This window comes from Plecotus auritus, assembly GCF_963455305.1.
Source record: "Plecotus auritus genome assembly, chromosome: 7".
NCBI lineage: Eukaryota > Metazoa > Chordata > Mammalia > Chiroptera > Vespertilionidae > Plecotus > Plecotus auritus.
In genome coordinates, this window is record NC_137774.1 from 8314644 (window position 1) to 8326616 (window position 11973).

At 50.4% G+C, this 11973-nt stretch overlaps 1 protein-coding gene across 1 annotated transcript; it reads left to right on the forward strand.

Annotated features, from left to right (window-relative positions):
* Positions 1-7764: 7764 nt before the first annotated feature.
* On the forward strand, positions 7765-11305 carry LOC308254751 (keratin, type I cuticular Ha1-like; the record flags this gene model as incomplete). Its single annotated transcript, XM_080681142.1, has 7 exons — positions 7765-8112; positions 8260-8342; positions 8687-8843; positions 9719-9880; positions 9965-10090; positions 10263-10483; positions 11152-11305. 7 exons carry the CDS (start codon positions 7765-7767, stop codon positions 11303-11305), a joined length of 1251 nt encoding a protein of 416 aa, XP_080537268.1.
* Between the last annotated feature and the right edge of the window lie 668 nt (positions 11306-11973).

Below are 11973 nucleotides of genomic sequence, written 5' to 3' on the forward strand. Positions count from 1 at the left end.
CATATTCCTCAGCCCGAGGAGCCAGAAAACAGAACACGATCCTTCGGCTCCATCGAGCCTCAGCCAGCCCCGGAGACTGGAGCCAGGCGGGCGGTGCTTCTTCTTGGCAGGATTCCAGTCCTGCAGCTCAGCTCCGGTCCCTGGACTTGTGCTTCCTTTTCTCTCTTCCATTGCCTCCTGGTTTCTCCGAGATGTGGCAGGCAACCTTGTTTTTATTTTACTAATAAACTTCACCTTCTGCAGCATAAGGAGGCCAGAGCCTGCTGGTCCCAGTTTCTCCATCCCATGCGGAGAGCAATGCTGGGAGCTCCTTGAACCAGCCGTTCCCGCAGAAACAGGGCTTGTGGCTCTGGGAGATGGCAGACGACTGGGGTTGAGCTGGGACTGCAGCAAAACAGCACAGACAAGAGTTGCCTGGCTCTGGACCTGACCAAGCCTATGTAGACTCGGATTCACAGAGCTTTTAAGATACAGACACTAAAAAAATCCCGCCCCTTTATCTGGCTGAAGCATCGCGGCTCTTGTGCGGAGGAAAAGCTCCATCCAGAGGTCCTGCCGGGTCTCTGCATAAAGTCAGCTTTTGGGACCTCATGCTCCTGACCAGCAAGGCCCCGTGCTGGGCGTTACAGACATTGTCACCAGGGTCCCACAGAAACCCGCAAGCCGGGAACGGCTGTCATGATTCTCAGCTGGTGGCTGAGTCAAGGCTTGACCCGCAGTCCCTTTGAACTGGATCCAAAGCCCATCTTCTGGGAGCTTTGAAGAGGAAAACAATCCAACAGGAGAAGGTTTAGGGTGGCGGTTAAGTGTGGTCCTCCAACCGGTAGCACCAGCACTACCTGGAAACTTGTGGAAAATTCACATTCTTGATCCCCACCCGAGACTTTCTGAATCAGAAGTCTGGTTTTCCAAGACTTCCGGCTGATTCTATGCACTTTCATGTTCGAGAACCACCGGGTTAGGGGCTTTATTTGGGGCGTGAGCCCCTGCCTGGCCAGACTCTGCAGAAGGGGTTGGCCTTGCTCTCCCGGCCAGTCCCATGGGGGAGGAATCCCTCAGACTGCTGAGCTAGAGCATTTCCCCTGCACATTATGAAACTCTAGACATATTTAACCCTGGTGATTGCTGAGCCTGTCAGACTATCAGTCTGTCCATCAAACTGACCCGCCCACGCTCAACAGGCTCCACTGGCAAGTCCTTCCGGCAGCTGCTGGGCTTGAAACTTGCAGGCAATAGACACATGGACGGAAGGCTCCATGTTTAGGCTGAGAACAGCACATCTCCAGAAAGGAGCATTGCACCTGGCCAAGGACTGGAGGCAGGAAGTTCCCATCACAGGAGATACTCAAGCAGGGCCTTTGCAGCCACCTGGTGGGGATGCTGAGGCGGGGACTCCGGTATCTGATGGGGCTAGACGAGATGAATGCAGAGGGTCTTCTAGTCCCTAGATTCTATGACTGCTGTCGAGGTCTTTTTTATCTTAAGTGCTAAAGTGGAGCCCTCTCTGCTCTGTGATCCCTCTGAATCGAAGTCACTTGCTGAGACATTTACAAAGTCCAGCTGATGGCTGTTGAATCCAGCCCATTCTGTGCAGGAGTGACCACAATCTCACGCTCCAGAGGTGGAGAGAGCTCTGGGGCTCTCTGCCTTCAACTGCTCTCAATTCAAGACTCTTATCTGTCGGCCACTGTCTGTGTAGACAGGACTGATTTGCTTGGGAGGCGTCAGGACTCCGATCATAGGAAGCTTTGGGAGGGTCAGAGGCTGTCATGCCCTCCTCTCCCACCCCACCGTGCCTCTGCTTTTCCCCCCAAGTGGTGGAGGTGTTTGGACACAGGTGACACACCCCTGAGGCACTACCCAAGAGTAGGTCCCAATAAGGAAGAGCAATTTTGATTAGTCTTATTTTAGCACCTGGCTCAAACACCTTCACCTCCTCCTTTGTACTTAAATAGCTCCTTTCATCCAACAAGTTCAAAGCTGCCTAACAAAGTAAACCCACTTATTCGTGCACATGACAGAGTAGGCAAGCATTATTCTTCCCATTTAAGGGGCGGGAGAGAAGATGAGTCATTTAGTGGTTGAGGGATTCTTCTGGTAACATGAAATGAGTCAATGGGGCCCCAGGGTGATTGACCTGTATTTCTTAAGTTCACATCCAAAGTCCTGTCATTTATAATTATAAGATTAGCTTTGATGAGACATTGTTTGTGTATGTGTGCGCGTGTGAAATGGTTTGGGTTCCTGGGAAGAATTGCTGGGTAGACGGGTCTATTATACTTGGGGAGGTGTGAAGAGCTTCCCCGGAAACCAAGCAGACCATCATTACCATCATCGCTATCATCACCACCACCACAATATTCATTTTCATCGTCATCATCATCATCATCACATTGTATTTGAAGACCACATTCATTGAGCTCTTACTATAAGCCAGGCACTAAATTACAGATAAGTTTATATATATAAACTCATTTAACCCTTACAGCAATTCTATGAAGTCAATGCTTTTGCTATCCCCATTTTGCAGATGAGGAACGAAGGCTCAGAGAGGTTAAGTAACACACTCAAGATCACACAGCTACTAGGTAGTGAAGCCAGAATTTAGATTCAGGAAGTTTGCCTCCAGCAACTGCTCTTAACCTCTGTGCTTTACAGAGGCTAAGTCTCAGATTGTGTCAGCAGAACCTTAACTACCCCCAATGCTTTTCCTTGAAGGAAATGAGAGAGTGTTTATGCCAGAGGAACCATTTCTGAGGCTTTATGTCACAAAAGGGGATACAAGGAATGAAATTCCTATAGCATCTCAAAATAGCTTGAGGACCTTGGGCCATTCTAATGCCTGGGAATCACCAAAGAAGGTCACCCCACCTCCTGCCGTTACTAAAACCACTCTGACTATTGAGGAAGAGGAGAAGAAGAAAAACACATTCCCATATATATGTCCATCATTTTACCATTTACAAAGCACTTTCATATGTGTTATTCAGTTTGCCGAACCCCGAGAGAGACGGAACAGGCGTCACCATGCCCATTTGCAGTGGGAGAAGTTCAGGGTCGGGGAGGGGAAATGACCCCTACGTTCTCACGGCTGGTCTCACTCAAGCCCAGGCCTTCTCATGCCAGGCCGTTGCCCTTTCCCTGCACTGAACCTCTAAGGGCTTTGCTGGAAGCACGCCTGGACAGCACTTCACATTCAGACCCACTCTCAGTGCTGGGAGGGGTGGCTGAGATGGGTGTACACAGCAAAGGTATTGCAGGGCCTGGGGTTCTCCCCAAGGGTAGTCTTCCTGTGCTTTCTCCTACCCTGCACTGTCCTCCTCACCCAGCCACATTCAGACTGAGCTCCTGGCCTTTGGTCATCTCCTGGCCTCTCTCAGCGGAGGCTCCCCCTTTACCCTGGTTTTTGTACCCAAATCTCCTTTGGCTCCCTTCTCCCTTCTTCCTCCCTGGTTGTCAGACATCCTCCACATGTGTCCAGCTATTCATGCTGGGCTCCCCAGCCCTCCGCCACACGTCTGCACCCGCAGGAGGGCTCTGGTCCTGAGGGTGGCACAGCTGTGTCTGCTCACGAGCAGGTGTCACCTCCATTTCTCTCCACTGATCGCGTTCCCCTTTCTGGTTCCTCGTTCACTTGTTTGGTTTAGCACTTTTTCTTTCTGTTGCCCCGTACCTGCCTCCTTCACCTGCTTTGAAACTCATTCTCAGTGCCTAGGGGGATGCTGCAGGGCTGAACCATTTGTGGTCTCCAGAACAACAAGAACCAAATATCAAAATAATGAATTATGCCCGGCCAACATGGCTCAGTGGTTGAGCGGCGACCTATGAACCAAGAGGTCACGGTTCCATTCCTGGTCAGGGTACGTGCCCAAGTTGTGGGCTCGATCCCCAGGGTAGGGCATGCATGAGGTAGCCAATCAATGATTCTCTCTCATCATTGATGTTTCTATCTCTCTCTCCTTCTTTCTTCCTCTCTGAAATCAATAAAAGTATATTTAAAACACACACACACACACACAAATTGCCAGGCCTGGTTGAAGCAAAGATTCTTAAAATGATATGGATTCTAACAAGATCAGTTGTTTGTATTCTACCTGACGCCACCTAGAGGGTGGAGTCACCAATACACCTTCGGAATACAGGTAAATCATCTGAAATGGCCTCAGCCCTCAGCCCCTGGCTGAGAACCATGAACTGGGTTGAAAAGCCCTGACTGAGGTTTGGGGCAGGAATAGGTGTGGGAAGAAGTGGGAAGGAAGAAACTCTTTTTTGAGGGGGGTGGGGTGAAGGGCCCAATTATATTACCTCATATTAGAGCTAGTTGTGGACCTGTCTGTCTGCCCAACAGGACTGAGAGCTCACAGAGGGCAGGGGCACGCCATCTCCCTCCCGTCCCCCTGTCCTCCCATCCCCAGCCCCGGGACTATGCCGCATGCTATGTAGACATTCAACAAATGCCTGCTTTCCTTAATGTCGCACATACAGCCTTCTAGTTACATTAAACACAGACCTCTCTCCAAATGTCCATCTCACACCTTTAAAATTTCTCACCTCCTTACATTTTTGTTATTTCTCAAATATTTTGGGACCCATGGTAGCCTGAATTGCTCATGAAAAGATAAGTCTCTACCAGTCTTCGTATCACTGTGGTCCCATGCCCAGCACCGTGGAGCTGCTCAATAAATGCATTTGGAATAAAATTGAACTAAATGAAGAAAGTGGGTCTGATAGTCCATTGACTGCTCAGTTTCTCTCTGAATGAATATAAATCTGCAGCTATTTTAATTAGGAAATGAGAGAGTACGTGAAGTCTGATCCTCACCTGTGGGAGGTCATGGAGACATCACAGCACCGGAGTCCCACTTCCCCTATGAATCCGAGCAACAAATTCCCCCAAACCTACCGATATTTTGGAAACACCGCAAGAAAGAGGCTAGATTTACAAGGGATGGCAGCATTATGTTCACTCACCAGCCAGCCCATCTGCTGCTCCATCCAGAATTCTTGTGCCATTTCCCCTGCTGCAGGGAAAAAGGAATCTCCGGGTAACGCGGGTAACCTGTTCCTTCCCGCATCCTCCGCGTGGCTGTTGATTAGCCATGAACTGAAGCCCATGCAGGTCTGACTCCCTCTGCTCTTGCTCCTCTGCACACTCCTTACTCGTGCAGGAACAGGTAGCCTTGTCCCCCTCTTCACTGGTGCTGCCTGCATGCAGACAATGGTGTCCTTCGCAGCCACAGACACATCTCGGTGTGGATCAGGGAGGTGATGCTCTGGTCTAGACGCCTTGGAAGACTGCCGCTTCTTTCAAGGCCTCAGAAGCTGTGGTCTCGTGTCTATAGATCTTTCCTGAGTCATCACCACTTACATCTCACCGGACACTCAGCAGGTGGGCCACTCTTCCATCCACCAGTGCAGGTTGTCTTGGTTACTTCTCAGTGTTGCATCCTCCAGGTTCACTCTTGTAAAGACAGGGTATCTCTGTCTGATATGTGTGGCCCCATGTGATTCTGGGGATTCCTTCTAGGTCTCCTCCTTCTCTCTTCTTCACGTTCTTACCTCTCTTATTAAACACACCTCTCCCTGTTCCATCTCTCTCCATTTCTCCGGTCTCTGCGTTGTGCACAAATTTGGTGCCATTGCTTGTCAATCCAATCCTCCAATCTTTTCGTATTTACAACCTGCACATTCTCCTTTGGCTAAGGCCTCCACAATGCTGCACTGGCCAGTCAGTAGATCGGGCCAAAGAGCTTGAAGGATGCTGCTGGCATTGAGTCTGTGCTCAGGGGAACCCTCCCTGGGCGGCGAGGAAGGCGGGATTGAGGAAACAGCTCCTTGCAGGCTGACAAGTTGGGATGCAGGAAGCTCCGTGCTGTTCTCTACAAGCAAATGCTCACGAGGCTGATTCACAGGCCGTTCCATTCGTCCCGAGCCCAGATGAAGTGAGACAGGAGCTTCCTACTGACTGAGCTGCCCAGCCTCGTGCCTTTGCTCTGGCGAGTCTCGGTGATGCCTGCCCCAGCACCCATCTATTTCTTCTCCTTTAATTGCCTTGGAGGAAAACAAAGAAAATTTGATTTTATTATAAGCCTGGGGCTTCTTTGTAGTGCGGTGGGGCATCTTAATGGCATTATAGTAAGTGGCGATAATGGCCTCGGAGAAGGTAGATGAAGGACCTTTTATCTGAGACTCAAGCAGAGAGCTGTAAGAATACTGGCATGAAAGCTTGATGGGGAGGAGGACTCCAATAAGTTGTCAATAAAGCTACCACTCTGGCTGGCAGCCAAAGCCACAGTGGAGATTGGGGTGCTGCTACCCAAGATGCAAGGGGTACCCGGTGATGCCTATAATTATGCAACTGATATATATATCCAGAACTTTGGCCACCTCTTCCTCAGACCTTCTGATGCCTCCCTTCAGACCTTCTGGTGTCTTTCTTCATCCCTCACATCAACCCCAAATCCTCCAGGCTTGCTTTGCTACGTCCCCTCCCCTGCTTACGCGGCATCTCAGCATTTTCTCTCCCTGTGAACAGGTCCTTGGATGCAGTGACATGACCACAGAGCCGTCCCTGGTACCTTTTAACTTTTGGTTCTTAAACCAGGTTACGTGTAACCAAGAAAGGCTGGGGATGGGAAGCCCAGGACAGGATCGGTACATCTCCCTGGTGTATCGATTTCACTTAGGGAACTGGGCAAAACGTTAGAGAGTTGAACTGGAAACTTTGGAAGGATTTTTTATCTTAAAGCCAAAATGGGAGTCTGATGGGATATGAAGTCAATCCACATGATGCTTTAAGATCAACCTCAAAGGTCCTCATGCTTGTGGAAGCCGTCCCCCGCGCCCGCCCCCCCCCCCCCCACCCCACTGGGCTATCTCTGGACTTTTCCAGCTACCTGCTTACTCTGTCCCAATGCTAGGACGCCTGTGGAAGAGTCCACCATCACCTTCTTGTTCCTTTCTTACCTGTCTCCAGATACTTTTCCCAGGTAATTGAAATGCATTTGTATGGATCTCTCACCTTGCATTTTTTTCAACTCTTTTTCGAAATGATCTCTTCCTCCAGAAATTCCCCTGATCCTCAACTAATTATCAAAGCCTCTACCTTTAAAATCTCTCTACAATCCCTTTAAGGGATATACAAGAGGTGTTACAGAAATAGCTGTCCACCTTCTCAGCCATTCCTATCCACCTCCCGGTTTCCAAGGCTTGGGGTGCTACAGTGCTGAAGGATTTGACTCTTAAAGGAGATGGAAAGGGTGCCCATTGCTGCCACTTCATACAACTTCTTCCTTGACTCAATCCCAGTCCCTCCCTGGAGATGCCAGGTGGGCTATGAGGTGGGTCTGATTATGGGTTTACAGGATCACGTGACACAAAAGAATGTCACTGGATAGACCAACTCCCAATTAACAAGGGCAGTTACTTGGGCTAGACTGTGTGGCCTCTTTGAAGATCTACCACAAAAGTCTGATTTCATGGGTGTACTGAGAGGAGTCCTGACTTAGCAAGAAGCTCAAGTAAAGAATTTTATGGGACAAGAATTTTATGGGACAAGAGACTCTTATGAGGAAGGCAAATAACAGACTGAAGGGAAGGGCATTTGAAAAGTGGTGAAGATGTAAGAAGAAAAAAAGACTTTACATACTATGTCCACACCCTCTGTAGAAAGGGTATAAATGCTCCTAGAAGAAGGAGTCCTACAAGCTCCTTGGAGAGTTGGGACTCTGTTTTCAGCTGGGTGACTTGCTCCCTCCCAGCGCCATGCCTTACACCTGCTACCTGCCCAACCTGAGCTGCCGCTCCAGCTATTCCTCCAGGCCCTGCGTGGCCCCCAGCTGCCACAGCACCCCCCTGCCCGGGGCCTGGAACATCCCTGCCAATGTGGGCAACTGTGGCTGGTTCTGCGAGGGCTCCTTCAATGGCAGCGAGAAGGAGACCATGCAGTTTCTGAATGAACGCCTGGCCAGCTACCTGGAGAAGGTGCGGCAGCTGGAGCGGGAGAATGCAGAGCTGGAGAGCCGCATCCAGGAGCGGTGCCAGCAGCAGGAACCCCTGATGTGCCCCAGCTACCAGTCCTACTTCCGGACCATCGAGGAGTTCCAGCAGAAGGTGAGGGGCCTTGCTGTCATTGCTAAGCAAGGGGAGTTTGCCATGATTGTCAATCTGTGGCAGAGAAGTGTGTTTCTTGCTTCTGTGTCATCCTGACTCTAGCTTCTCTTCTTTACTGTCCTCACTAAGCACCCTCTCATTCTCCAGATCCTGTGCACCAAGTCTGAGAACGCCCGGCTGGTGGTGCAGATTGACAACGCCAAGCTGGCTGCAGATGACTTCAGGACCAAGTGAGTTCTTTCAGAATGTGCACTGGGGTCCACTTCGTTTGTTTAATCTCCGAAAGAAAAGGGATTCCCGTAGCTTTACTGAACAACAGTTTGATCCATTGGTCACAAAGGATTCTGCAGGGATTGAGGGGAGCACAGCAAAGTAATCACCGAAAGAGATGAGGGCTCAAATCAATCTATTGCTTTTTGGATCCATATTGGGTCTTGATAGCCTCCAGAACCCTCTGTCTCCTGGTTTCACTCATTGCAGAAAGTGGAAAGACAAGAGGAATGGGGTTATCAAAGATCATCCCTGGGAGTCTTGGAGGCCTGCCAGTTACTGTTCTGATCCTATCCTTGCGCAGGTACGAGACGGAGCTGGGCCTGCGGCAGCTGGTGGAGTCGGACATGAATGGGCTGCGCAGGATTCTGGACGAGCTGACCCTGTGCAAGGCCGACCTGGAGGCCCAGGTGGAGTCCCTGAAGGAGGAGCTGCTCTGCCTCAAGAGGAACCATGAGGAGGTGAGGCCAGAAATGAGAAATGAAGAAACCTGATTTAGTCTCCTGCTGAGGTGGCTTTAGTGATTTCCTTTTAAAACACCAACACTTCATAATGACAGAAAAAATGAAGAGATGGAACCTATACATGGTCCCAGATAAGTTGTCTCTTTTCACTCATAATTGGATTTCCCCGAGCACTCCCACCAGCTTGTGATTGGTTACTGTGCTGTAGAATGCCCACGTTGGCAGGGATGTTCCACGCCCTATTGTTGTATTCATGCTATGCAAAGTCATTTCTCACCACGAAGAGCCAAAAGAGTCTCTACTCTTTCAAAGCCTTGGTGAAGAATAATCTGGGGCTCCTTCTTCTCTCTCCTGGGATTAAATTATTCTCTTACTTGATGGCAAGAATTATTTGATGCAAACTGGGAAAGTGGACCTTCAGTGGCATCCAAGCAGGTCCTTAAAAATATGTATTTTTTTTTAAATTGTTGACACTATTACAGATGTCCCCTATTTCCTCTCCTTTTGCCCCCTCCACCCAACCGCTAGTCCCCTGGCCTTCTCCACAATGTTGTCTGTGTCCATGGGCTATGCATATATGCACATATGTTATTTGGCTAATCTCTTCCAGTCCCCCCACCCCTCTCCCCTCTGAGATGTGTCAGTCTGCTCCATGTTTCCACACCTATGGCCATATTTTGTTTTTTGAATCCTGGTGGGATGGCACAGTCATGGTGAGGAGGGAGCTGGGCCACAGAGCTTGAACCGTCAGAGATTGTTCCACTGAGTTTCTTTCCTGAGGAAATAGACTAACAGGCTTCAACAAACAATGCTATTCCTTTTAGTCTATTCTTCAATGAGGATAGTCACTCTTGCTTTTTCTGAATCTATAGGAAGTCAACACCCTGCGTTGCCAGATTGGAGACCGCCTCAACGTGGAGGTGGATGCTGCCCCCACCGTGGACCTGAACCGCGTGCTCAGTGAGACCAGGTGTCAGTATGAGGCCATGGTGGAGACCAACCGCAGGGACGTGGAGGAATGGTACACCAACCAGGTGGGCATCTCGGCACATGGCCACCCAGGACCTCGGGACCCTTAAGGCAGGGTCTGATCCTGTCTCTTACCTTTGGTGTTTCAGACCCAGGAGCTGAACAAGCAGGTGGTGTCCAGCTCAGAGCAGCTGCAGACCTGCCAGGCGGAGATCATTGAGCTGAGACGCACGGTCAACGCCCTGGAGATCGAGCTGCAGGCCCAGCACAACCTGGTGGGTATTGTTCAGACCTGCTGGTGAGAAAGTCGGGGAATCAGAGTCACTGGCAGGCCTTTTGGGTCATAGTCTCTTTAACTCTGGAAGCTTGTGACTCCTATGGAACCCTATGGAGGGACATGCTAAATAAAGGAGCAGCTCTGTGACATTCTTCCCCTTCACCACACAGAGGGACTCCCTGGAGAACACGCTGACGGAGACGGAGGCCCGCTACAGCTCCCAGCTGTCCCAGGTGCAGTGCATGATCACCAACGTGGAGTCCCAGCTGGGCGAGATCAGGGGTGACCTGGAGCGGCAGAACCAGGAGTACCAGGTGCTGCTGGATGTCCGGGCCCGGCTGGAGTGTGAGATCAATACGTACCGAGGCCTGCTGGAGAGCGAGGACTGCAAGTGAGTACCTGGCCGGGGGTATTTGATGAACGAACACACACACACACACACACACACACACACACACACACACACACAAACACAAGCATACTTCTCAGTCGGACTCCAGGGAAAAATTGCATGCCTTGGAAAGGAAATTATGACTTCACACCAGACAGGCTCAAGCAGAACTCAGAAAACACAATATGGCCATCATTAAAAACATAAAATGGCAAGAATTGTTTAATGTACAAACTGAAATTGTACAGCCAATTCCTTGCATTCCAATGTGATAATATTGATATTTCTTATGTTTTCTAGTACTATACACTTCCACTCACTACCTCATCTGGCCTTACATACAGTTAAGAGCTGGCAGGCTGGATCAGTATTCTCCCCATTCTGTAGGGGAAGAAACTGGGCTGAGAGAAGTTAAGGAACTTTCCCAAGGTCACCAGCTGGGAATAGACAGTGTTGGGAGTAAAAGCCAGAGTTGCAGAGTTTCTGTCTAGAATGTTGGCGCTATAGGGTAGGGAGACCATGTGAAATTTGACCCTGAGCTTTGTAGCCGCTGAGCCTTTCTGTTGTTGGTCAGGCCAAGTCCAGATGGACAGTCCATTCTTGGGGTCTCTCTGGTATGTATGATAAGCCTCCCTCAATTCACCTCTCCACATCATTCTTTCCGACAGGCTGCCCTGCAACCCCTGCGCCACAAGCAACGCCTGCGGCAAGCCCATTGGGCCTGGTGTCTCCAATCCCTGCACCCCCTGTGCTCCCTCTGGCCCCTGCACGCCTTGCGTCCCCCGCCCCCGCTGTGGACCTTGCAGCCCTTTTGTGCACTAAGGGCTGCCAGAGGAGCCAGGAGGCAGGGCCCAGGGTTCCGGAGCTTTGACCTGGCCCTGGTTCATTCAACACAAGGGCCTGAAGACACAATTTGCGTGGCTGGAAACTCACCCGACCTACTCTAGGTCATTCATTCCCTGCCCAGCCTTGCCTTCACCAGGGTCTGTTCCTTCTTTGCTTGTCCTGAGAACCCGCCCAAGCACCAGCAGCCTTCGTTGGAACCTCCTAATAAACTTGACTTCCCTGGCAAAGCAGATGCCTTTCTCATTGGTATTCATTTGTTTCGCCACACCCATCCCTGGAGCACTCTATAAAAAGCCACTTGAAAGTCAAGCCATATAATGACCTGACTCTTGGATACAGAGCCGTTCTATGCCTGGCGGGCAGAGGACTGGCCTGGCACCCATGGGTGAGGCAGGGTGGCAGGAGGGAAGGCAGAGGCTCTGGAAAGCTCATCTTCTCTAGGCAGGAAGTTATAGGGCCCGGCACTGTATCATTTGGGTGACTGGGGGTCCCACAGCCACAAGAACACCTAGTGAAGGGACCCTCTGCTGTGTGCCCTGTGTAGGTGGATCATTACCAGCCTAGGCTTCGGCTGCTTGCTTCCCCTCTGGGCTCTGAGGCTTAGAGACCCCTCAACTCCTCACTTGATATCCCTGCCTTTCTCA